General features: G+C 47.3%; 1 protein-coding gene across 1 annotated transcript in view; it reads right to left on the bottom strand.

Moving 5' to 3' along the window:
* SLC44A4 (solute carrier family 44 member 4) overlaps positions 1-26740 on the bottom strand; it is a 322971-nt gene that overhangs the window by 20500 nt on the left and 275731 nt on the right. Inside the window, exons 15-17 of the mRNA XM_069635013.1 lie at positions 20266-20528; positions 11691-11785; positions 11005-11108 (exon numbers count right to left, since the gene is read on the bottom strand). Of these exons, the coding sequence (XP_069491114.1) occupies positions 11005-11108; positions 11691-11785; positions 20266-20528 (462 nt within the window). The remainder of the gene's footprint in view (positions 1-11004; positions 11109-11690; positions 11786-20265; positions 20529-26740) is intronic.

Here is a 26740-nt window from a genome sequence, read left to right as displayed (position 1 = left end):
CACTACAGTTGCTACCATATTGACCTTGAATGACAGTTTTTCACTCAACTATTCTTGTTAACTATTAACAACTTGCTTTCTCAGGTTGCTCCCTCACTGAGCTCTTTTGAGAAAACTAAATGTTAAAATTACTTCTGCGCTGAGAAGTCAGTACATGCGGTCTAAATCCTTGTAAAAAAGCTCTCTTTCAAAATTCCGGCAACCCGCACTAAACATAAACGTATTTCTCTCAAAGAGAAAAGCCCCAGAGCTTCTGTATGTAATGCACATGCACGTAGCAGGGTCCTTTACTCAAAAGCAGCACCCGACAAACAAAGCACTTTCTCCAGTCAGCTTCTACATGATGGATATTGAGTTTCTAACGCTTATAGTGCCTGTTAGTTCAGCTACCTTCATGCGCGTAAAAGTTAATTTCCATAGAACCGCCTCTTCCGGGCACCTTGTCAGTAAAAGTTAATGCATGCACGCCACAAACACATGTAGCATCCCTGGCTCACGCTCTCACAGTTCATAAGCAATATATCAATTTAGTGCGCAAATAAAGAAAAAGGAAAGCTAACTTCCCATCACACACTGTAACTTGTAGCAATAACCTTTTTACAGAGTTTTACAAATGCCTCAGTACTTTCATTTTGCTTTTGATTGACTTCCCCTTCAAGAAAATTTCACTTAGCTTATTAGGTTGCTGCAGCTGGCTTGACTCTTTTTTCAGCTTGTCTCTTTTTCTAGCTTCACCAGATAAGTGTTTTTCTTTGTGGATTTCCTTCCTGCTCTCGAGATCGCAATGCTTCTTTGGGTGACTACTGAAGTTCTCAGGAAACTGTTCACAATAAATGGTCTGAAATGTCTTTAAGTGCTCACTGTTTTCAATCTTTCTGGAGCTCAGCTCTGCTGTGACCTGCTCTGGTATGCAGTGGAATGAAAGGCAGTTTAGAATCTCTGAAAAGATTCCAAACTACCTCACAATTAGCCAAGGCCAATCAGTGCTGATTGTCAGAGCCTACATCTTGCCTTGGGATTTCACTAGTTTCCTGCAAAGACAGTTAAGGAAAATATACTGTGTTCTGTAAGAAACATCACCCTGCCATCCACAGACCTAAGGGATATGCCATTATCAGAAATGATCGACAATCCAACTTGTCTAAAGGAGGAGGAGTCGCTTTCATACACAGTGACAAGATCACTATGAGAACTATTACCAATGCCCAATTCAGCTAAGCTAACCCTCTCACCTACTAACACAGCTACACTCCACCTTATTTACAGACCTCCAGGTCCACTTGGCTGTTTTACTGACGATGTTACATCTACTTTATCTGCCAACACGAAGACTAACTCTCAGGTACTACTTTTAGGTGATCTCAACCTTGGCCTCTCCGATCCTAAAGACCACATGGCTAGCGAAGTCGCCACTACCCTCACCAACCTAGGTTTCCAGCAGCGTACGCGTGACCCTAACCAAGGGCAGAACGCTAGACTGGATAGCAGACTTTAACTGCAACACTACTGTCAGCTCCAACACTGTCTGCAGCTGGTCCGACCATCACGTCATTACCTTCCTCATGCCAGCCACCAACCCCCAGCCTACACCCACCATAGCCCCCGCTATACCCACTAGAAATAAAAAGGACATTACCAGGGAGAAACTGCTTCCTCTCATCCTTCCTATTCTCAATACCTGTGCCACGCTGCACAAGGACCCCACCGTCTCAGTAGACACATTCAATAGCACTCTGCTCAAAGCCATTGATACTATAGCCCCGCTAAAAATTTGCAAAGCTAAACAGTCCCACCTGAACTTTTGGATCACCCCGCAGCTCAATGTTCTGCGCAAAGAAAAGCGCAAGGACGAAGCACTATGGAAAAGTCATCCCAGTACGACCAATAAAGCCTCCCTCCTGATCACCTCACTTAACTACAAGGAAGCCATCCTTCAAGCCAAGAAAGAGACGTATAACCTATGCATAATGCAAGCAGAATCCAACACTAGAGAACTCTTCAAAATTCTCAAAGAATTAGAATCCCCATCTCCTGCCCCCGACTCATGCACTGAAGACAGCACCTGGTGCAACAATATACAAAATGCGTTGCTCAACAAAATAACCACCCTGCAACTCAAAATTAATGCTAAACAAAACTCCCTCCATACGCCTCTCATAAGCAAAACCATGCCACCTAAAACAACCACCCCTGCCTCCCCCTTGCCTTTCAGCTTCATGCCACTCACCACCCTTGAGGTTGAAAAAATCATCTGCAACCTAAAACCCTCCAATTGTCAAGGGGACGCCTGTCCAGCTCCTATCATTAAGGAATCGGCCCATGACCTCGCTCCCTTCATTACAACCTTTATGAACTCCTCATTTCAATCGGGAGTCGTGCCTAACAACTTGAAGGATGCTTGGGTCATCCCTCTTCTAAAAAAAAACCTACCCTAGATCCTGAGGTCCCAACCAACTATAGGCCCATCACGACGGTCCCATTTCTCTTGAAAATGCTAGACTGTGCAGCTTATTTACAGATACAGAAATACTTGGAAACTAACAATCTTCTAGGCGCTAGACAATCAGGCTTCAGACCTAAGCATGGTACGGAGACAGCCCTCTTAGACCTCAAAACCCAAATTGAGGATCTTAAAGACAAAGGCAAGCTAGCCCTGCTACTATTATTAGACCTATCCGTTGCCTTCGATTTGGTCAACCACCAAATCCTTTGTCACCACCTGAAAACTGCAGCCCATTTTTCTGATAATGCCACTAATTGGATTAAATCATTCCTGGACAACAGACATATGAGGGTATTCTCCCCTTCTTCCTCAGCCGACCCTGCACCAGTCCCCTGTGGGGTCCTGTAAGGTTTGTGCGTATCCCCCACCCTCTACAATGGTTTCACCAAACCACTGTTTGATGTGCTTGACTATCAGGGTGTCACCTACACCAATTATGCCGATGACACCCAGATACTCATCCCCATCACAGGTGACTACACGATAGACTCGAAATCCCTAAATGACATATACCATGTTGTGGAAACTTGGATGGCACAACATGAGCTCTGTCTTAATGATGATAAGACAGAGCTCCTCATCCTAGGAACACAGCAAAGACTGAACAGGTTGAACCCTATGTTCAGCTCCTTCAATATCGATGGCAACTCCATAAAAGTATCCAAAGATACCAAAACCCTTGGAATCTACCTTGACTCCACTCTCTCCCTCCACAGACAAACTAATGCAGTTGCTGCCGCATCGGCCTACACATGCAAGCTGATCACAGCATGTTGCCCATTCCTCTCTACTCAGAATTGCATCACCCTTGCCAGGACTCTGGTTATGTCCAAACTTGACTACTGTAACGCTCTGTACCAAGGCACTAACCAATGCAACCTCAAACTCCAGATCACTCAAAATAACGCCATTAGAGCAGCCCTTAACATCCCCAGATCAGCACATATCTCGGAAATTAGGAAGAACCTGCACTGGCTTTCAGTAGCCCAAAGGATCTCACTAAAATCTCTTGCCCTGACCTATAAATGCATGAATAATCAGGCCCCTATTTACCTATCCTCGCGGTTCACTCAATATATCCCACCTCGGGCACTAAGGTCTGCTTCCAGCCAGGGCCTACAGATCCCAAGATTCAAGCTCCAAACAGCTGGTGGGGCCAGTTTTCCAGTTCTGGCAGCCAAACTATGGAACTCTGTGCCGCTCTCCATTAGAAACATGCCCTCCCTGAACTCATCCAAACACAAAGCTAAACTTTGGCTTGTCTCCCCTGACGACCATGAGTCACGTAGATAGTCTTGTTATTTATGTGTCAGCTGTCCAACCTGCAATGTGCTCCTACGTTATTATGCTAAGTAAATGTATTATGCAATGTCATACTGTTTTCTAACTAATGTGCCAAGATACGCTCCCGGTAGCCTCCGGGCCTGGTTTGCGCTTTACAAATAAAATAAATACAAATACCTAACTTCGAGTTGGAACCTTGGACAGCCTGGCTCTCCTAGACACCCTGACTCTCTGTCTTATATATGATTGATGGGGAATCCTGACAAAGCCTATCAAAATATAAGGTCTATATTAGCATAAAATGATTGTGTAATCTTTTGCCATTGTATAAAAACATGATGAATGCAGAAATGCAGTGAGATATTCTTTTTGTCAGCCTTTAAGATGGGTGATGAAAACAACATATTCCCGGCTAGTCGTTATCTGTGTCTGTCTTTTGCACATCGTGGGTTCCCTCCCAGAGAGGCTGGTAGCAGGAAACTATCTTAAGAAATGGCTTCATGTATAAATGTTTGCCATAAGACTATGTTTTGGTCATTGAAGATGTGTTTTTTGGGGGGCCGGGTGAGTATCCTTGTAGGAAAGCAAACACCATCACTATAGCAAAACAAATGAAAACATAACAATGAGGTCCTGCTTTGCTCTCCATGTTCGCATAGCTTGTAATTGAGGCATGCACTTTTCAGGTTATTAAAGATATCTGCAAGGTTTTGAATATCAATCGGCACCTACACCAGGAAGGCCACCCCAAATGTAGAGCTACGCAGCAAAGGTCATGTTACGGTGTGATTGTCCAAGACTTGTTATGAGATTGGCCTCAGAGGGCCAGATGCCTTGCCACTAGCTCTATTCCATATCTGAAAAAATGCAAGCTGCAAGCATGGGTTATCACCACATGCAATTGTCACAAGGCCACCCATGTGTATTTATTTATTTGTTGATATCGCGCCATTGCCCCTGGGCATCAGGGCACCACATAGACATTTCAAAAGACAAGACAGTACATATAGCTATTAGGGAGGCTGGCAGTCGACTTATTAAAAAAGTAGGGTTTGCAACCGTTTCTTAAAAAATGTGCTGCTTTCTTTCCTGCCTTAGGTTTAACAGGAAATAATTCCATGCCTTTGCTTCCAAACCCGAGAATGATCTTCCTTTCCCCCTTGTTCCTTTTACCCACAGGATGGAAAGACATTGTGCAGTGCTATGGTCACTCATTTCGCTAGCTCCACATAGGATGAACCTGCACCGAGATGATGAGTAACTTGAATTATCGTAATTCCCTGATAAAGGCGGTCAGAGCGCTCTGCTTCCAGGTGAAAGATGCGCTGCCTGAAGGCCCAGTTGGCCCCAGTCATTCACTTGTGCCTGACAACTGGATCTACACCTGTGTGCTCTAGAGGAAGTCGTCCCTTCAACTGTGACGCAAGGGGCCTTTCAAACGTTGCTGACTATGAATACTGTGATCCAGTGCCAGGGACATTCCTCATGGGTCCATGCTTATGCAGGCAAACAGCAGTCGCTGCTTCCTCAGGCTCCAGATGCCGTCTCCAGAAACCCCAACACTCCCAATACCTACTCCAGTGGCGGCATCCTACCAGTTGCTTGCTCCCGGAACAGTTCTGCCACCAATGCCTGCTGTAGCAACCGCATCGCCCTAGATAGATGTTCCAGTTGCTGACCAGCTCCCACACAGGCTTTGGCGTCATCTCCAGTAACTTCACGTTCAGCTAAAGAGTTTGAAAACCAGATTACCCCTGCTTGAGGCACTGAGACAACAGCTGTGCATCGGTATAACTGCCATCATTGACATGGGTGGTAATTTGCTCGCATTTTTGAACAAATGTTTATTCCACCAGATAGTGCCTGCTTGCAACTTGATCATTATGGTTGTAAATGAGGATGCTGCAGAAAGGAAAAAGAGCTGCCAAGAACTTGTGTGTTCCTGCAGTTGCATCCTACATCTCCACACCTTTATCATGACCTTACTTCTTCTGGGTATTCAAGTTCCCTTTGTGATGTTTGTGCGCAATATTCAATAATGCGAGCTGACAACAATTCTCCTGCAGTCCTTATGGTGAATGCTAAAGATTACCTTTGTTCATGGTTAGCACTATTGTTCTTTATCTGGTAGGCGTTTATCATGCCTTCATGCTCTTTGAAGCACTGTGTGGAACAGCTGTGGAGCCACAAACAGTTTTTACTTTTATTGTGCAAGCTTAACATCGACTGTGTAGATCTGACTACACAACATGGCATTCCTTCATTTCATTATTGCATTTCGAGTAAGGAATGTTGTTACACTTCAGACTGCTTGTCCTAATTCCACAGACACTAACATTCACCCTTGGTTTGCCAGCTGAAACAGTTATCTGCATTCAACGTGGCTATAAACTTGCATCCAGAACATATCTGTTGGCACACAACTGGCCCAGGATAGAGAGGCAATGACACCTGCTCCCTTCATTTAGGGATAATATCTGCAATGATCTAAGACTTCTCACCGAGTCTGAATGTGCCAAGGCCTGAAAGCAGCATGGCTCTGAATATGGCTTTACTGGGTCACCAGATTTCCCTCTGCATGGGATAAGAAAGCTACTATTAGATTGGCCTCTCCTCTCAATGGTCCCCTATGTTATGATAACAATGGCACTAGATTAATGGGCTTTTCTTCTTTGATGCAGGATTCTCCTTCATAGAGTCTGGTTATACGACTTATCACAATACATATGTTATCTATAGAACATATGCATACAATTTGCTTCCAGCCCATTGGTCATGTTCCTGTTATAGTGGGTATGTCTTGCCTTCCCATTCTACATTAGACCACACTGCCTGCATCTCCATGAAATAAGAGAACTTCTGAATGGGACACCTTTGCCGAAGATCGTTTTTTTTGGTCACCCTAGTTCGTTTTTAAGCTAAACACAGACACACTTCTTGGGCTGTCACTACTGTTAAAGCAAGTTGCTAATGGCACATTGGATGATCTGGCCCTGATGAATAGTGAACAAGTAGCCTTGAGTACTACGGTTCTACAGAACTGCATGCTTTTGGATACCATAATAGCCTCACAGGTAGAAGTATGTGTGTTTATTGGTTCCGAGTGTTGCACATAGGCCCCTGATGTTTCCAGCAACATATCTGACATTAACGCACATCTGCAAGTCAGTAGCTACTCTACACAGGGAAAACACAGACACAGGTTGGTCGTTATTGGGTTGGCTTACCAGATCATTAGGGTGCTTGGGAACCTAGGTACTGCATGTCATCCTGATCCTACTGTGAGAAACCTGACGGTGTCTCCCTAACTAGTCCCCAGGGATCTGTCATCCAGGTGGCCAGGACACGGCCATCACTATTGGATGCAGTTCCTGGGGGTGGATGAATGAGGGAGGGTCCTTGGGGAGTGGACGTGGGACACCGATGGGTGAGACGCGCATCCCCCTTCTTCCAACACCTTTTTCTTATCCTACCACATAGGATATTCAGAAACACTGTCCCTTCCCCTTTTCCCCCACGAACACTTTTGCACACCACGAAGGCCATGGACTAACTCCAGAGCCGTTTAGCTGACATGCCCCAATAGAAGGGTCAGACAAAGTCAGGCAATTGACCAGAATCACACACACACACCTTACAGCCCTTTCCCTTCCCCACAGGAATAAAAGATGGAGCACAAGAGCACAGTATGAGCAAGGCAGACTGCACGACGACTCAGCTATCCAAGTACAGTAGTTCAAGAGGAGGAGAAAGGCGGTGAGAACCAAAAGGGTGACAAGGAGAGAAGCAACTCTACCCTTTCCGACCCAAGCCTGCAAAGCCTCAGTAGAAGGAATAGTAAGACCACAAACAATAGCCAGTGTGTGTTGCAACAGATGTCAATGGTACACAGGGCCCTCCTCTGCTGATAACCAAGCCAGGGAGAGACACTTGCCACCATGGTACCATCTTGACTCCAGAAACAAGAAAAGCCAAGCTGTTCATCACAGCCGGTGAGTCAAAGGGCGAGCCGATAAGAAACCGAACTGTGTCAAACAAAAGTAGCAAACGGCTAATTGAAGAAAAGTACAAAGAACTGTTAATATGAGGGGGGAAAACCAGCTTCAGAGGAGTCCGCACCACATGGGTGCTCGCTCGAGAAAGGGGTAAAAAAGTTGTCATACAGGGGTCTAGCAAAATCATCTGTAAAGTCAAAAGTCTTTGACCGGCAGAAAATTGTAAAGCTAAGGGTATCCGGCATCATAAGAAAGTAGAAGAAATTGTGTGATTAATAAAGTTGGCAAGAGTGAACCCGGCGGAGGGATGCCAGTGGAAAGGGGCGAAGCCTAAAGTCCTGATGAACAGTGTGTTGACAAAGATGAACCCGATGGAGGGATGTCCACAGTGAACTGTTTAAAAGGACATTAAGACTCGTGAAGGCAAGCTCAGAACGGAGCGGTCATCTCGTGCTGGGAAAGCTCGAGAGTGTGCTGTGCTCAGGAGTCCCAACTTGTCCCATGATCAGAAAGTGGGGAAGGGAGACCCCTAGTTACCCCATCCTGACTTTTCATTTGTGAACACTTCTTTCTTTTCTTTTGAATCCTATCCCACACTCTTTTAGTTTTTATTTGTAAGGACTAGCAATAGTTTTTTTTAGTATAGGCCCTTTTATTTGACATCACGCCACTAGGACTGCCTTATTTTTCATTTGATGGTTGTAGCTTGCTCCCATTTTAGCTTCAGGTTTAGATTAGGCGTTTTTTGCACCTGCATACCCAGTTCAATAAGCACCCTTAAACTGTGATCACTTGTGTCTATCTTTACTCTTGCCACCATGAGTTCCTTACACGACTAGCAGCCCTAGTTGGAATTTATTTGTGCAATTTGTCTTTAATATGTGTTCTAAACTGTGCCTGGCAGAGTGCTGAAAATGCTGTGACAGTACAGGAGAGGTTGACGATTACAGAAATGACTAAATACTGTCAAGAAGTGATGATGGCTATCCAGAAATACCAAATGAGCATGTTTAGAGGATTGTGCGGCCCTTTGCAAAAGACTAGGAAGAAAGAAAACTGTCAAGAAAAAAAAAACAGATTTCGAGTTTAATGTAATGTTCAAAGGCTTGTTGCAAAAGCACAGACATGTCAAGCATAATAGGCCTGCAACTATTTGGGCTGCGATCGAACCTGTGGTGCTCCGTGTAGTCTTGTTTCCAAGGCGAGCACGTTGCCCCTGAGCTATCCTCCTGAGACTGAGGGAAACAAAGTCAACAGAAAATAAAGTTGCACAGCTATTACATGTTTGAATTGCTGTTTTAGCAATGTTAGCTTACCTGCTTTCACATGAGAATATATGCATTTCTTAATTTTACATACACGCCATTATAGCTGCATGCTTGACTGACCACAGCCTTCAATGTCAATGGTAGCACGAAACACAATGAACTCATTGAAATGTAATGCCTTCACATTGCACTGCCTCGCTGATGACCTAGAACTGTCCAGTATGTTCTTGTATTCACCAAGATATACAATCGAAAACCTATTAAAGAGTCTTCAAATGGACGAATCCTGAATTTCCTGGGAAAACACTGTTCTCTCTGAGCCTGTCTCCCCTAGTGCTCAAGCTTTTTACATAATGGATCTCAGATGTACCTGACCCAGATTGAAGTCTGTGCTTCATTTGCACAATATACCCCGGCAAGACGTGAGCTATGACGATCAGAGGTCATAACAAAACAGTCACCACACAGTTCTGTACACAATGGCCGACAGTGGGTACTAATTAACAAGGGGGGTCCTGGGAGTCCCTCTGCCAGACATTAGTCCTGGTTACGAGAGACTTACCCAGAGTCTTTAGCTCACTATCTTTCACAGAGAAGAAATATCCTAAACATATCAGTCTTTGTCCTGCCCTTGGGCAGTCCAGCACCGAAATGCTAGGCAATTCTCCTCTGAACAAGAGTACCAACAGAAACCCCAGACACGTGTTTCGGTCTGGTTGGACCTCATCAGTAGGGTGGATCTGTGCCTTTGATAATTTGCATATTTAAGTAACTTTGGGTCTCACCCTAAGTTACTAGGGGAATCCAGACGTGGACCCCTTGCTCACTATTCTTAGAGAGGCACAGATCCACCCTACTGATGAGGTCCAACCAGACCGAAACACGTGTCTGGGGTTTCTGTTGCTACTCTTGCTCAGAGGAGAATTGCCTCGCATTTCGGTGCTGGACTGCCCCAGGGCAGGACAAAGACTGATATGTTTGGGATATTTCTTCTCTGTGAAAAGATAGTGAGCTAAAGACTCTGGGTAAGTCTCTTGTAACCAGGACTAATGTCTGGCAGAGAGACTCCCAGGACCCCCCTTGTTAAATCGACAGTGGGTACTGCCACAAACCAATGCAAATTAGATAGGGGTGTGTTTTGAGTTGCACTTTCTGCAAACTTTCTGCAAACTCCTAAGTAAATAAGGATTGTACTGCCCAAACAAACTTTGTGCAGCAGTTGCTGCTGCTTTACCCTGACCTGGAACAGTTCACGTCAGGTGTCCTGTCTTCAACCCTTACAAGAACTCTGGTATCTGTATACAGAGTCCTACAGTGTAGTGTATACATGCCTCCCTTTCCTGTGATTCATACTAAAACATGTACACATGGATCTGATCGTGAGACCTTAACAGTCTACGACCCTTTTACAATACTGGAGAATGTTGAACGAGGTGGGCCCATTTCATACCTCCCAGTGGAGGCAAGAGGGCGAGTGTGTGTTATGTTTATACCGTTCCAGAGATCCGTCACAATGGAGAGCGGGATTTGATCGGTACATCTCCCAAAACCCGTGGCTTAGAGGGGGGCGGTGAGTCCTGGGCGTGCATTAGAATTGAACACTGTAGGAACTGCATTACAAAGGATGGACAGAATGAGAAATATGTGAGAACAATCAGATACAGTTAGGAGTGTGGGGTGGAAGTGAGCAAACTCTGCATGGTTTCTTGGACAAGAGAGTGCCGTCTGTAAGTTAGGATGGACAGCAGAGTGAGGCCGAACAGACAGAAGGGAGGTCTGCAAGGCAGAGGGGTCAATCAAATGCGATGGAACAGCTTGGCTGTTCTGTGGAAAGGACACACTGACGGAGACGTCACGTAGAGGCGGTACTGTTCCGGATTGAGCGGACTTACAGCGGGCAGGCATGTGCAGACTTGGTGGGGTCTTGCAGCCACATGGAGGGTCGCCTGCTTACCATGATGTAGGCGTTGCGGTTCAGGAACTTGATGAACTTCTCCAGACACCAGAAGCAGCACTTGAGGCAGCACATCAGGAATTTGGTGCAGGGATTTTGAACATCTGGAGAGAGCATTGAAAAGGTGGGTCACAACCACAAAATGTCAAGTAGGTAGACAAGGAGTCCCTGGCACTTCTACTCTGCAATCCTAAGAGTTTCTGCACCATGGTGAAAGATAGTGTGGGACCCAGGCTAGTGGGGGAAGCTCGCAGAATAGAAAGACCCTTGTCCTGAATGAGAAAATCCCAAACCCTTAAGGTGCCACACTGTGCCCATCTCCATTTATCGACTGACCGAGCAATCTGCCAATCTCACTCTATCTATCTATCTATCTATCTATCTATCTATCTATCTATCTATCTATCTATCTATCTATCTGTCTATCTATCTGTCTATCTATCTATCTATCTATCTATCTATCCATCATCATATTAATCACAGTGTATAGGATGTCCATGTTCTTATACAATGGCGCATTGTTCTCTCCACTTTCTTTGCTCTCCAGTCAATGTAGCCAACCACAATCATGCCCCCCACTATTAAGTTGTCCAGCTTGTTTCCTGACCGCTAGTCCTTGGTTGCGAATCAATTCACCTGTGCGTGATTTAGCCACCCCAAAAAAGGCCACGTCTTTGTACACTTACTCTTCAGCTTGTGATCCAGGTACTCCAACACAATGCGTATCATCTGGACGATGGTGAGGATGAGGGCGCCGAAGGCCAGGGAACCCGTGTGGTACCTACAGAAAAAAGTACAATAGTAGAATACGGGTTATCCCAATCCCATAGCTGCAGTCATGTGTTTGGATTTTGTGCAGCAAACTGTGTTGCCTTTCAATGGTACCGGCTTCTTCTAATATACGATCAGAGGCACACAGAGATATGCACATAATTACACAGGGTGGTCAAGCAGGGAAGCCCAAATTGAACCTTATGCTTCAATAGTCAAGAACATTGCCACCAGTGGACCTCTCAGCTTAACCGCTTGCCACAGAGACCTTGTGAAATCCACACACTACTGGGATCAATAGATAATAGGTTTACGGTTTACAGTCTTTATTTTGTCAGGAAGCAATATTTAACAGAAAGCCCAAAATACCAAACAGAAGAGTTTAATCGACCACAAAGCAAAGTCTCCTGTCGTAGGGTATCACGTTTTCTCATCCCAGGTTGGTGGCCATTCTTTGCAGTTTAACTAGCTCTGGGCTTTCCTGGGTCCTGTGCCCACAGCTATTTGACACAAAGGCCCTCATTATGAGGTTCCCGGTAGGCCACCAGCGCTACGGCGGCCTTCTGGCAACCTCGGCTTACTGTTTCAGCCACCCGATATCCCAGTAGGTTACCATTCCCATGGAGTGTCATAGGACCCCATGGGTATGGGAACACTGAAGCACGGGTACCGTTAGTAACAGTTCTGGTGCTTCAGTGAAAATTCTGCCGGTAGGGGCTTGAACTACCGGCAGGTCAGGCCTGACGGTAGTTGACTGCCTCTACCGGCAGACTTGTATTTTGCCGGTCCGGAAAAGGTGCCGGTACCAGCATTTATTTCTGGACCGGCAAACTTATAATGAGGGCCAAAGTCTCTTTGACTGGTTCAGAGCCAAGTCTGCTGCTTTACACCCCTCCTAGATTGTTCTCTGCATTGCCTCAACAGTTGTAGGTACACCCTGAGTTGGAGCCAAGCGTCCCCCATGCCAGCCACTAGTCCCCAGCCTTCTCCACTTTCCGGGTTGTACCCTTGGACCCTTCTTTCCCTTGACCTCTAGGAACCAATGGTAATCTTCCTGTTTCTGTCTTATTTCTCCTACTACCGTCTGGTCCTGCCTCAAGGTGTCCTGTGCCCTGCAAACTTCATCCAGACTCTTATCACCTCCTCTCATACCACAGGCCTAGTAATATGTTCCAAACTCTTCCAACCACCGGCCACAACCTGCTCTAACAACCCACACTCAGCAGCTGAGGCTGGCTGCATGTACACTGTTATTCCGCCTCCCTCTGGGTGGGTCTTTCATGGAGAGTCTGCATCTGTGAGTGTTGACTGAGTGGGGGCTGGTATTGGCTCATTTTGCTCAGTGCCACTAGGGTTGATGTGGGCACAGGGGGTGCAACCAGGGCTATAACTGGCATTTCCGCCATCTTGGATTCCAGATGTGTTCCTCTTACCTCCCCTCCCCCCTGCTCGAGTTAGGGGCTGCAGTGCTATCTGCACTATGCCTCCCGAGTCATCCTCTTTGCGGTCCCCTGATCGGGCATGGGACATCATCACACACTGCTCGCCGCCCCACTTAACATGCTAATCCTGCTATGAATGTTACAAAATGGCAAAGTCCATTCTGTGCCACTTGTTGTGAGCATTAACTTTGGCTTAATTTTTGAATATTGGCTGAATCTGTTGGACCAGTGGGTCCTGAACAGTTTGGAGTGCATGCAGACTGTGACTGTAGGACGGTGACCTTTGAGCCTTTCTAAATTCCCCAAGTGGGGCTTTACTTAATGGCAGTGACATCACACATTCTGACCCTTGAAAGCTGTCCTTCAGAGGTGCTCCAGCAGCATGCACAAAGTGTGTCACTGTTATGCCATCAACCATTTACCCAGGCATGGCACTGGCAGAGGGGGCACTACATTGGTATTGGCTACTAGCAGCAGCATGGAATTTCTGTGTGGAAGACAATGGTTGGTAAGCCAGTCTACCTGTTACACAAACCCTAATACAGTGGGATGCACGCACTTAACTGAAATTGCTGGCATTAACCTTTAAGGCTCCACCATGGTTCTGTTTTCTATGAATGCAGCGGCAAATATAACAGTCTGTGTCACTCTGATTGAGGTTGCCCCGACAAGAAGGACAAACTTAATGGTCTTGAGCAACAAGAACCCCAAGAGCTTCCACATTGCAACCTATGCAAGAAGAAAAAAAGAGGCTGCTCACAGACTCTGGAATTTGAATAGGACAGAATACCTCTTTCCTGCCTTGTGTCATACCTAGCTTTCGGACCTCGGTTTCAGACTGCCCTGTTACCAAAGACTTGCAATTTCTTGGACCACAAATGCTTGAGTCAAAACTAATTTTAGCCCTGCTGGGTCGGCTACACCATTAAAATGCTGCCCGCAGATCACCCAGTCTAATATCTTAGCAGTTGTCGGGGGAAGCTCTGCCTCTAATGTAGCTAATGCTTTCACTGCCACAATTCACCAACGTGAAAAGGCACCAGTGGATCTTCCAGACGTAATGGAAAGCAGGTATTTCTCTATTGGTCATGGGTTGAGGCACAAATCTATGGGAGATGACCATGTCCATTTCTCCTACTTTTTGAATACTCTGTTCGGGCAACAAGGGTTTACAGGACTCGCAGCATTTGATCGCTTTTAATTACGTTCGAACTTCACTTGTCAAGAAATGTGAAACCATTCCCGTAGAACCTTGCAAGCACACATAAATGTTGGGTAACATCTTAACAGTTGTTAATATTGATAAGAACCTGGTTTTGCACCAAATTCCACAGGTTGGAGCGAATGCAACAGAGGACTTAGTGAAGATCAAATCACTGCAAGATGAAACTCTGCCCACCTCATTGGTTACAATCAAATCAAGCGTGTTCACTAGCTCATACTGTCCATTGATATTTCTTTAGAAAAGGTGATTTTGATTGTTAATTGGTCGTTCCACAGGAAGCGGGTCAGACCAATGGTCTGATGCAGAGGGCTTCTTAGGATGACACTCTCGACTACTGTGTTCCCCCCCTGTGACTGTGAGAAGAGGGTGCTCATCAAATGTTCCACGGATGGGAAAAGTGTGACCTGCGTTAGCCAGCAACAAGACAGTATGCTACCCAATCAGATTGAGACTCTTACATGGCGTTGGCTACCAGCCACACTTCAATCAAAAATCCTAAACATGAGGGAGGATCAACAAAAGACGTCTATATCAATAAGAGGTTAAAACAGGGCTTCGTGTTGGGCCAACCACAGATAGTGTCATACGAGACCAAACAACAATGGAATATCAAGAGACAAATGAACACTATACCTAAGGAAACATTACTAAAACAAAAATCATGTGTTTGCCAAATAGAAAATTTACTTGGACTGTAGCAAGATAGGTTAAGTCCTTCCGAAACCTTGGTGAAGCGATTATGGATAAACGGTCTTGGAAAGAACACAACAAAAGAAAAGATCCAAAAAGTTAAACAACTTATGCATTTTCTTAAGAGGTTTAACATGAAGAAGGGAGGGCCAGGTTTAAAACCTCTAATTGATGCTTATGAAATAAAAGAGATCTCCGCAATGCTTGGTGGCTGCTGGGTATAGTTGTGTGGAGGCTCACCCTAGTTAAAGCGGGGTGAGGGCACATGCTGGAGATCTGCCCTTGGCTTTCACGGCTCTGCACAAGTGGAGTATCTATGGCTGAAACTTGATCAGGCTCGAGAAGTGGTCAGACCAAATTTTTGTCTAGATTTATTCAAAGATGGGTTAAAAAAAAGCACTTGGTAAGCAGATCATTTAGGTGGCCCGCTATGAAATACTGGAAAATGTTCGGTGTAACGGGAGATGATATAGAGGACATTTCTAATTTTGAATACTTCCTAAAACAAACTCTAGGTGGTTGGTTATTCTAAATACCTTAGCCACTTGGGAGGAAAAGGCGAGGGCAGCAGCATATAAAAAACTCCTCCTGAAATGGATATATTATCGAATTTCCAAACCCAAAGTGTTGTAGAACCTGTCTATGCACTGTAACTAGGGACCTACACTCAAAGTTACAGGAGCTTACATGGCCTCATTGTAGGTATGGCAGTGTGGTAAAAACGGTGGTAAAGTGGCATTCATTTTGTTTCCAGCCAAACAAAAGAGGTGATGGCCTGAAGGTTTTAAACTAATCTTAACCCCGGCATTGTTCTAGGCAACCCTCCAGACCATCGTTCTACACTTGCTAAGCCATTACAAAAGGGGAAAGGCCATATGCAAATCAGGCTTGGAGCCACCCCAAAAGGGGCAGTCCAGCCCAAACTGCTTGGTCACATCCCTCATGCACGAGACCACAAGCATCCCCAGACATGTTTCAGCCTCAGTGGGCCTCACCAGCGAGGAGTAGCTTGAGTCTCTAGGCCCAGCAGGCACGGGATCAACGTCTGGGCATACCCATCCCACTCTGGGTGACTGAAGCAAAACAAAAGAGTGAGGTGGGTATGCCCAGACGTGGTTCAGATTTATTCAAAACCTTCCAGCCATCCCTTTTTTGGTTATAGTTTGTCTCCCTGTGTGAGAGAGGGTATGCCCAGACGTGGGTCCCTTGCTCTGTTTCTAAACAAGACCTTGCTCTGATGAGGCCCAACAAGGCCGAAACATGTCTGGGGTTGCTTGTGTTTCCGTGCAGAGGGGACCTGGCATAGCAGTTTGGGCTGGGCTGCTCCCATTGTGGGAGTACCTGACTAATTTGCATATGGCTGGACCCATTTTGCAATGCCACAGACAAGCTTAAGAACAGTGGAATGGAAGGTTGCCCAGAGCAATGCCAGTGGTTTAGATTTATTCAAAACTTTCACCCATAACTTTTTTGGTTATAATTAATTTAGTTTTCCGCTACTATGCTGCTTCATTAGTGCACCTCCATTCTATAGGTATGGAGGGAATGTGGAGGATGAACCTCCAGTATTTTGATAAATCCTCCACTTTACCGACAGAACTTGGCAGCATTACCGCATGGGATTGCTGCTTGGCGTAGATCCATTGAAAATCTCCATCAAGTCCTATAGACTCCACAAATGGGGATTTCTGAGAAGAATGGACTGAAGATAAAAGGGGCAAAAGAGACTTGTTGACTGTTCTGCTGGATGGCAACATCATGACCAGCCTTGCAGCATTAATCCCAGTACTTGGTAAAGGCTGTCAGTGAAAGATTCAGTGGTAGTTTGTAGTTTTCAGATTAACCCTGGTATCTGTGTGGGAACACAGCCCTTTGTGTTGGGCGCGCGCGAAGACCTCACCAGCCCAACCCATGGGCTCTTATAAGACACCACCATTGTGGAGCGTGTCCAGGAGCCAGAGGTATAGACAGGGTAGATGCCTGAGTGGGCAAGGCCCACCCAAAATCTGTCAATGCCCACTGAACAGCGCTGTGTGGGCATTTACAGATGGTACATCACTGCGGTAGGCCCAACTACATTAGCTTCAGGCCCCACTTGTTAGACAACAGTTGCTACGCCTCTGCCTGGAGCGGTTTCCTGCATTCACTAACGAGCCAAAGTTGAAATGTGAATTGGTCTAAGAATAGTTATCTCACCAGAAAATTAAAAGTAACATCCATTCCTATATGTAAATCTAAGGATGTCTGTGACACGGTCAACACTTTCATCACTAGATGTCAGCACATGTACTGGTTCAAAGAATGGAAGTGCTCCATGAGCACTACCTGGTGTTAGAGATGTAGGGAGGAACCGCACACTTACTGTTACCTTATTGTAAGGTGAGCTTCACGGGTGTCCGTGGCACCTGCAGTCAGAAGTGCGGGAGGGACCATAGGTGTTAGAGTAGGCTGGGTGCACGCGAACTATAATGGTGTCCTCTTCTCCTCGCATGGAGTTAGAGGTGCGGCCGGGGGCACTCAGTCGTCCTCATGGGCTTGGTGTAGGTAGAACCATGAAAGTGTACAAGACCCCAATGGCCTGACTTAGAGACACCATGGGAGTTAGGAAACACACACACACAGATATCTGCTCTACAAAGTTCAAAATGGATGCGTTATAAAGCCCCATTGGGACTTCCTCTACAAAGCCCCTTTATACAGTCCCATCTAAACCGCTCACCACAAAGCCCTGTAAAGGACCACTATAGGAAGTTCACCGAGACGACCTCCACAAAGAACAATACCACCTCTCAATGCCTCCATCTACAAGGCCACATCCAGACCCACTCTACAAAGACCTGTTCATCTCACCAATGAACATGCCCCCCGATTTCTCCATTAATCACATTCATGATGTGTTAGTGTGGTATGTGTTCATTGATTCAAATATCCATCTAAACAAATGACACCATTATAACGAGGCAATCGGGCTAAAAAATATCACCAAATGAAACCTACTTAATTTCACCTGGGGGAGAAAAGGGGACCAATGGTGGAACAGATGACAAGGGGCTGAAGGGGCGGGACCAGTGAGGGGGTGCTATGCTTTTATAAATGATATAGCACCTGCCCCGGTTGCAAGCCACTGAACGAGCAGTGAAAACAGAAGAAAGAAGATGCCAATGGCCAAAGAGAAATCTTGATCTTCCTCAAGAGATGCGGCCGGTGGACGATGGTGGTTGTACGCACATATATCTACATGTAGAGTCCAAGAGCCTGCTTTGATTGACAGCAAGCTGAGAAGGATATCTGGTATTAGGCAAAACATGCTTTTCCTGAACCCAAAAATATATCTAAGGACAGTCAGATGATTGGTCCAGAGCCATCGAACATTGATGCACAGGTATCTTTCTACATGGGGAAGACGGGGCCATAATGATATGATAGGTTATTTTTTAACGCGCTTAATACCCAGAGGTTTCTAAGCACGGACCCGGGGATCGAACCTGTGGTGTGCCGCGTCGTCTTGCTTCCTAGGTGAGCACGTTGCCCCTGAGATATCCTCCCGAGACGATAATGAATTTGATATGTTACCCCAATGTAAAAGTCTGCTCCAAAATAAATAACTTGATCCCATTATAGACAATGAGTGGCCTCTACCCACCACCATTGAGGTCCCAGGGACGCCGAGGTCATTGCAAACTTGACGTGCTAGACAATATTCCTGCTGCATTCAAAAGGCAAGACCCTTTTCAAGAAGAGAGCTCTAGTGGACGTTCACTCAACCGTAAGAGGCAGCACACAATTAGGGAATAGCGAACTCTACGCGTGAACGAATCTTGCCAAGAAACGTCAGGTTTTGGGTGATTTTCAGTTCAGGAGAAAACCGCCTTGGGGAGCGGGGCACTTCCATACAATCATCCTCATTTGCACCACACAGTGGAAAACTGAAGAGTAACACAAAGGAAAAGTTGCCCTCACTCTTAACGTTTCCACTGTGTTGGTGGAAAAGTGTAAATGCTCCTGGCAATCAATAATTGAAACATCTACAGTGGATTCCTATGGAATCCGCCTGGTTTTACCAGGTGGCAATCTGAGGCGGATTCCATCGGAACCCATAGCATTGCCACCAGCATGAACATCCATGCTGGCTGTACGGCACCTGCATTTGGCCGTAGGAGAGAGAAATGGATGCAGACATAGTGTGTCTGCCCTGCCCACCCCCCCACCACCCACTCGCAAATTAACTAAAATGAGGAAGACCGGTAAAAGTGGTGGTGAACACTGCTACCGCCACCTTTACTGATCCACCTCACACCAAAAATAACCCCTGAAACCAGTGACATCCCTATGCTGCCTTTAATGTTCTGGTTTCCTGCCCTGGGAGATTACTGCATTCCAAAATTGCAGCAAGTGACCTGGGAAGGAAGAAATTCACTACTTCCTGAGAAAGAAATTTAAGGGCAAATCAGTGGGAGATTAAAACAGATATTATGGAAGTTCTAAAAGCGAAATGCTGTTGGGGAGGATAGCACAGGGGCAACACGCTGGTTTTGGAAGCAAGACCACACAGAGAAACAGAGGTTCGAATCCCGGATCCGCACTCAGGTACGGTATTAGGCACATTATAAAAAAGCAATGAATAAATACATTAAAACAGAGACCCCAAAAAGACAGGCTTGGGGAAGAGCTTTTGGTTTAGAAAAGTCCTGGGAATGCGAACGAGGTCAAAGAGCGGGGACATTGTTTAAAGCCCCCAAAAGGATGTCATACGAGGACTGTCAGTCACTTGACATTAAGAAGAGTTAAATGCACTTTCTGTGCTACATGGATGGAAGCGTAATTGAAATGGGGATATGTGTACAAGAAAATACTACTGCTTAGTATGCGAGGGATTTAGAACCTCTGCCCTCACGCCATCACGACAAAGCACATCATTGAAAAATAACAGCAAGGGAGACTTGAGAAATCTGGGGAACATGAATATTTGAGAGACCCCTTCCTCTCTTGATGGAAAAGTCCATCGGATGCGTCTTCGGGAACTAAAAGAAGATCAGAGCCAAGAGGGCAGGCACCCGGGTGACATGAAAGTGGAGATACCGTTCCTCTGAACCAACCCCGCGCCCCCCCAGCCTATCCCTCACAAAGCCTCACCTCAATGTCCTCATGAAAGCGCCGGCCACAGGGAAGTAGGGGATGTCGGAGGGCTTGTGGAAGGCCCAGTAGTACGAGGCGAAGGCGCCGGCCAGCACACACTGGCCCAGCGCGATGACAAAGTTAATGCACCAGAGGAAGCCGAAGATGTTGTAGATCTGGAGGTTGAAGATGTTCTGCTGGTAGATCCCCTCCGTGTTGTACTTGAAGAAAACACAGTTCACTTCTGTGCAGTTGGGGTACATCGTGGATCTGTTGAATGCCTTGAAGAGAAAGAAAGAGAGAGAGATCATTGGCTTCCATCAGAGTTAGTGAGTACAAAATATTATTATTATTATTATGGTATTCGTTGAGCGCGGACCTCGCTTCGAGAAGCAACAGAGCACTTTCCAGAGGTATACAGCAATACAGATGCATAACGCAATAACAGAACAGATATAAAGTGGGGGATAGGATACAGAGGGGCACAGAGGAGGGCTACAGCTGTACCGGGTCGCGGGGATGAGAGGGGGGGCAGTTTCTAGTGAGTCAGGTGGCGCGACAAGCGACGTGATGTCCTAGGTGTTGGGGAGGAGAGACTCCTTTAAGAGGTGGGTTTGGGTTCATTTCTGAATTGTCGGAGCGTGGGGGCGAGTCGGATGCTGATGGGGAGGAGTTTCCATAGTCTTGGGGTGTAAGCAGTGAAGGCTTGCTGTCTGGTCTTTTCCTTTTTGCAGCTGTGGATTTCAAGTCTGTACGTGTCCTGGCTTCTAGTGGTGCGCTGCCCGTCAGAGATACTGGGCCCCATTATAAGTCTGGCGACAACCCGCCAGTGCTATCGGCGGCTTGCCACCAGACTGAAACACTGTTTCTGCCGCCTGATATCCTTGTGCCACTGGGACATTACAAGTCCCGGTGGCCTGGGATATCAGGCAGGGATAAATGTTGCTCCCCATTCCCATGGAGCCCCGTAGGCCTCCATGGCAGTGGGGCGATGGAAGCACCAGCACCATTGCTAACGGTGACTGTGATTCTGTGACAGCTCTGCTTTCTGGGGCTGTTGCGCCCCGGCAGGTCTGACCTGCTGTGCGCACAGGCCCAGGAAAGCAGAGTTGTAGTCTGCCGGTCCGGAAAGGGTGCACGTATGTTGGCAGACTCATAATGAGGCCCACTGAGTTTCTCTGTGAGGTAGCCTGGTGACTTGAGGGCGACTGCCTTATAGATGATGCAGCAAGACTTGAAGGCTATTCCTGCGTGCATTGGGAGCCAGTGAAGGTCGATGAGGGCCCGAGTGATGTGGTCATATCTGCGTAGACCCTTGATGAGGCGTGCAGCTGCGTGTGGCACACTTCTCAGGGGCAGAAGGGAGGACGCCAGAAGGAGTCATCTGTATTATTAGATCTTGGCCCATGTAAACCAGATCCTGTGAAAACGCACTCTTTTAACTTCCCTGCAGCTCTGCCATCAGAGTCAGAAGGGGACAATGGGGAGATTTGAACTGGTAGAACCCTCTAGGGAGAACAGAATGTCTGACCTATTTGGTTACCTGAAGAGCTATGTCAGCTAAAGGCTTCCATTTCTCAGACAGCCGAGCTTACTGGATCCCCTCATCTGTGCATGTTGAAGCCTAAAACTGGTCTATTTGGGCAGTAGATGCTGTGAGCCATCAAACAAGACACTGGGCCTCATTACGAGTGCAGCGATAACCATGCCGGAAAAACCAGCACGCTACCGCCGGACCTGCATTACCATTCCACATCTGTGATTCCCGGAATCACCAGGGCATTACGACCCCGGTGAACCGGGAATTCCAAAGGCGGAATTCTGTAAGTCCCCATTCCCACGGAGTCCCATAGGGCTCCATGGGATGGGGACAATGGAAACACTGGTTCCATCTATGACGGAGCCAGTGTTTTCATTTGCGCGTGCAGGCAGGTGGCGTTACTTCCGCCAGGTCAGACCTCGTGGGAGTGCCACCTCCCGCCTGCAGGACTCTGAATCAGCCGGTCTGGAAAAGAACGGTGGCAACGTTTTTACCATCACCGTTCTTTCCGGACCGGCAGGGTTGTAATGAGGCCCACTGTGTTTCAACCGGCTAAACAGACAGAAGAGGCACTCTTTAGTCTAAGTTAGAGGGGATTCCTATCACAGCATTTATCAAGTCCAAGCCAGGACCATGCTTTGGACAGTCCTATCCCAGGCCAGGATGCATACCAGATAAATGTTTTCCCCTGCACCTTCTCAGTGATGGCTGGCTGCCACCATTTCAGGTTTTCCAAGCTCTGAGAATGGGAAACTGACTACTCGCCTAAAACAGACTCAACAAGGATATCGAGCCGCCGTGATGGAACCTTGTGTCCCTGTAAACCTGATTGGCCTCCGATTCCCAACTGCATCTCCAGGTCTGACTACTCCAAGAATATCTGATATTGTAAGTTAACAGACAGACATAACGAGGCAAGAAGAGTGGGGCAGGAAGTTCCAGCTAGAGTTAAGCCAGTGAAACACACAAAGCACAGGTAATACACTGGTAAGCATCTTCCAAATGCCCACTGCCCTTTTGAATGAAGCAATAAGCTGCTTCTTTGGTTTATTGGCCTGGAAACCAATGGCTAAGGCCTACGCCTTGCAAGGGCTTTTAAAAGGTTTTCTGTGCTGGCCTGTATGGGGTGTATAGCTGTTAGCACCCCACCATGTTGTCAATGGTGCTCATAGCCTTCTTTTGTAAATTAGGAAACTATGCAGCAGCTTCTAGGTGAGCAATTTCTTTTATAAAGAAATGGCTACTGAGGAAAGGGAGATTGGGAACTACTCGCAGTCTCTTCTCCATTTCCATGGCTGCAGAGTGAGGCGGTAGAAGGTCAGTGGCAGCAAGGGTGGCAGGTGGTGATCAGGCCGGAGAGAAGAGAGAATGTGGGCAAGCATTGCAGGGAAGAGCTCAGTGGGGGAGGGGCCAGATGGGCGGTTGGGGTCAAGCAGACAGAGGTTGAGAAACTCTAGGGAGGTGGCCCAGCCCATCTAGGAGTTTGGTTTGTGGGCCCATATGATAAAGTTGGTCAGCGGTCTGAACCCTCTGATTGCATGAGGGCCTCTATGAAATTACCTGCTGGCCACTATGGTGCTCCTACACCAGGTGTGCTGGTTGATGAAATACTTGGTATCCAACAAAGCACATTTTTCGGAATGCCCCTTCGAGCCTGCTCTTGTTCCTGGTTTCTGAGAGCAAAATAGTGGAACTGTTACCCCAAAGGGGGAGGGAGTGGAGGAGATGAGATGGGAGGAGCATGGAGGAAAGAGGGAGGGAGTGGAGGGATGGGAGGAGTATGAAGCAAAGGGGGAGGGAGTGGAGGGGGTGGGAGGAGTATGGAGCCAAGGGGGGCAGTGGAAGGGATGTGGAGGAGTACGAAGCAAAGGGGGAGGCAGTGGAGGAGATGGGAGGAGCATGGAGCAAAGGCATAGCTCTCAACCATTTGTGTTGCAAAGGCGGGTGAAATCACTCGATTTTGTTTTTGGCGGATGAGACGCCCATTGGAATGAATGGGCGTGGAGGAGGCTTGGCAGGTGATTCAGCCCTTTACAAGGCGGGTGACACCCGCTAAAAGCGTGTGAGTTGAGAGCTATGGCAAAGGGAGAAGCAGTGGAGGGGATGGGAGGAGCATGGAGCGAAGAGGGGGAGGCAGTGGAGGGGATGGGAGGAGCATGGAGCAAAGCAGGTGGCAGTGGAGGGGATGGGAGGAGCATGGAGCAAAGGGAGAAGCAGTGGAGGGGATGGGAGGAGCATGGAGCGAAGAGGGGGAGGCAGTGGAGGGGATGGGAGGAGCATGGAGCAAAGCAGGTGGCAGTGGAGGGGATGGGAGGAGCATGGAGCAAAGGGAGAGGCAGTGGAGGGGATGGGAGGAGCATGGAGCAAAGAGGGGGAGGCAGTGGAGGGGATGGGAGGAGCATGGAGCAAAGCAGGTGGCAGTGGAGGGGATGGGTGGAGCATGGAGCAAATGGAGGAGAAGTGGAGGGGATGGGAGGAGCATGGAGCGAAGAGGGGGAGGCAGTGGAGGGGATGGGAGGAGTATGGAGCAAAGGGGGTGGCAGTGGAGGGGATGGGAGGAGCATGGAGCAAAGGGGAAGCAGTGGAGGGGATGGCAGGAGACGGGAGAAACATCTGTTAAGGGTTGAGGGAGGGGCAGGTACCCAGCCACATGGGTGGGTTGGGCAAAATAAGGGGCTACTCCTCAATAGTTTTTCATTTTGTTTTCTTAAATGAAAGCTTTGGGTCGGTTTCCTCTTGCAAATTCTACAAAACGGGCCAGGGAAATCACCATTTAGATTATTTTGTTGTTGAGTTCAACCCTGATCCAACATTTTGTATTTTTATAGATGAGTACTAGACTCTTTCACAGCTGGCTCAAAGACAGTTCAGAGACAGTTCAAGGGCTTTTATTGGTTGGTTTCCCAGGGCCCTATGGCCATCCCTCACTAGTCTAGAAAGCAACAATCTTCCCTAACCCAGGCGTCCCTATAATACATGTCTTTATGCACAGAAGATTGACCCTCTAATGTCTAAGGTCTAGACTAGCTGGCTGGATCGCCTAAAGGCAATAGCCTTCTCTAGATATCCCCCACAGGGACTTACTAGACTAAGTCTACACGATCACAGGGGTCAGTTGACTACACAGAGATAATGGTATGTGCCTTCCAGCCATGCTACCAGATTTGTTTTTTTCCTGTCACACTCACATACTCCTCTACCCTTTTCCCTTCGATTGTTCCCTCGTATTACTCTCCTTTCAACTGCACCCACCTCTACTCCTACTCCCTGAGTCTTCCTCCTCTGCCGTCCCATTGTCTCTCACTCCTTACAAGCCTTGCCTCTACCCTTTGATTTTACTACTCCCTCCTCCAAACTACTACTATCATTCTACCCCATCTTCTTCTCAAACACCCCTCTTTCACTCTCACATGCGCTTTATATTGACTCCCTCTCCTTATCACACTTGCTAGTCTTTCACGCACACTCACAATGCAGCACCACTTGCACGCACCAACCAATACCTCACCTGCTCCTAAGATTGCCTCCACACTCCACTCCACCATCCTTCCTCGTACTGGTCCTCTTGATCTGCTATCTCCTCCTCCTCTGACCTCACCCGAGCAACCCCCAATTCCCGCTTCCTGGGAGTTCTATTATCCCGCTTTACCTTCCCTCGTTGGCCATCTGGCCAATATGGCCCTATCTTCCCTACCGGGGAGGATCATCATTAAAGAATAAGCCCTGCCTCTGTTCTCCACGAGGAGGCGCCGTGCTGCAATAAAGGCCGTCTTCGCTGCATAGCATTCAGGTTTGTGTTAGGGGACAGCGGCTCAGTTCCCTTCAAAGGTAAGTACAGTCCTTGCTTGTTGTATTTTATGTTGCACCAGTCCCGCTGCCATGCCTGCTGAGGACAGCGTGCAGTGCACAGTGTCGAACAGCTGTGCAGGAGCAACGGCTCGGCCCTCTTGCGTAGGACTCATGGTAAGTGCGCAGGAGCAATGGCTCTTTCTCCCTGGTTGGGTTTTGGTCTGGGTTAGCATGGGGTGCTGATGGGTTGTTGCCCTGTGGGTGGTCTTCTCCCATGGCTAGGTTCTTTGGAATGTCTAAGAAAGCAAGGAAAAACCTGGCTAAGAGGCACGGGCTGATGCAAATTGGTACTGCGCATATATAGACTGGCCCCTGGGGAGGAGACTGGATATGGGGCCCTCTCAACTGCCACCGCCCCCTTTGAGATAGGACTGGCTCTGGGTATCTCCCTGGTAGGGCTAAAAGGGGTTCCTATCCCCTCTTGACAAGGTCAGCGCACTGGCCTTGTCCCGACTCTTCAAATGTGCACTAGTTTACATGTTAAGGAAATTAGGGGAAGAGTGGCCTCTGTTTTTCCTATAAAACGAAATTGAAGGGCAGGAAGACAATTCCTGACTTTTCATTTCAGCCCAATACCATTGCCAGATCTGCTGCATTCCTCTGATCAGGCTCTGGAGGGAAATGTTGGCGATGCTGACTATATTTACAGTTACTCCTTGACAAGTTTAGGAACATGCGTACAATATATGTAAACTAAACACTTTGAGGCAGGATAGTCGGGTGCAAGGCACAAAGGGAGTGTGACACGGGTATTTTCAGTTCTTATGATTGTTTCACTATACACTGAGGAGTCTGGGAAACTCAAGGGTAGCAAGCCAATCAAAGGCCCTCATTACGACCCTGGCGGAGATCGTGGTGCTAAATGCACCATGGAGCACGGCGGAAAGCTGCCGATACCGCCATGGGGGTTGGCGGATTTACCGCCCCATTCCGACCTTGGCGGGGCGGTAAATCCCCAATCCCCATTTTACCCTTCCCCATTCCCATTTTTGCCCCATAGGGTATAATGGGAGTGGGGAAGGAGTTAATTACGCCACCGTAAAATACGGTGGCGTAATTAACGACGAGGTCCCGTAGCGCCATGGATTTTTCCACCCGGAAAAA

Source organism: Ambystoma mexicanum, chromosome 13 (assembly GCF_040938575.1).
Source record: "Ambystoma mexicanum isolate Mex_15411 chromosome 13, UKY_AmexF1_1, whole genome shotgun sequence".
Classification (NCBI taxonomy): domain Eukaryota; kingdom Metazoa; phylum Chordata; class Amphibia; order Caudata; family Ambystomatidae; genus Ambystoma; species Ambystoma mexicanum.
Note: the sequence above shows the minus strand (reverse complement) of the source record. Positions and strands in the feature narration are given on the sequence as shown.